This window comes from Penaeus monodon, chromosome 30 (assembly GCF_015228065.2).
Source record: "Penaeus monodon isolate SGIC_2016 chromosome 30, NSTDA_Pmon_1, whole genome shotgun sequence".
In the NCBI taxonomy this organism is placed as follows: Eukaryota; Metazoa; Arthropoda; class Malacostraca; order Decapoda; family Penaeidae; genus Penaeus; species Penaeus monodon.
In genome coordinates, this window is record NC_051415.1 from 18,728,489 (window position 1) to 18,729,180 (window position 692).

A 692-nucleotide genomic window follows, 5' to 3' on the forward strand; every position below is an offset into this window, starting at 1 on the left:
ATAGATGATAGATAGAGATTTGGAATTTAAAAGTTCGTGATTTTTACTTAAACCAATATTACATGTGACTGTGGACTTTAAACCTACTCCAGACCAGATACACTGTGCACAACATTGTATCAGAAACAGTTGCTCAACAAATCCAAAATGGCTAGCAACTGTTGCGAAATTTAGAGACACGAATCATACCCAGGTCCAAACCTTCAACTTTGTTTCGTAACAGTCGAGCAAAAAAATATCTACAAAGTCGTCAACAGTTAAAACAATCCTAATCGTTTTACAACTGTTGCTCAAGAGTTCTGGGACACGATTTGTGTATTTTTGCGTTTTCATCCTCATCTGATTTTCAGTAGTCAGACATGATGGTTTGTGCTCTCTGGGGGATTGCTGTAAAAAGTGAGTTTAGAATAGGAGAAAAACACACGAGCCGTCGAATTAATGGAAACTACGGCACAGAAATTAGTGGTAACTGCTGGCCCAAAACAGTATCAACGAGGCATTGTACTACCAGAGAGAGGGAAAATTGGATAACATAGAAAGCAGTTGTATTTTGACGGGAAAAGCAAGCAAGCCATGATTTGGTCGATTTGCTTCCCAATTTTGCCCAAACAGTCCAACGCCTAGTTTTCTATCCACGTAAACAGACTACCGCAGATTGATAACTCGTCCCCTTCGTAGTGGGTGACAAGAGT

At 39.7% G+C, this 692-nt stretch overlaps 1 protein-coding gene across 1 annotated transcript in view; it reads left to right on the top strand.

Annotated features, from left to right (window-relative positions):
• The window catches only part of LOC119592370, a 7,343-nt gene extending 7,188 nt beyond the window's left edge, over positions 1-155 (top strand). The window contains exon 5 of the mRNA XM_037941194.1: positions 93-155. Within this exon, the coding sequence (XP_037797122.1) occupies positions 93-155 (63 nt within the window). The remainder of the gene's footprint in view (positions 1-92) is intronic.
• The last annotated feature ends 537 nt before the right edge of the window (positions 156-692 follow it).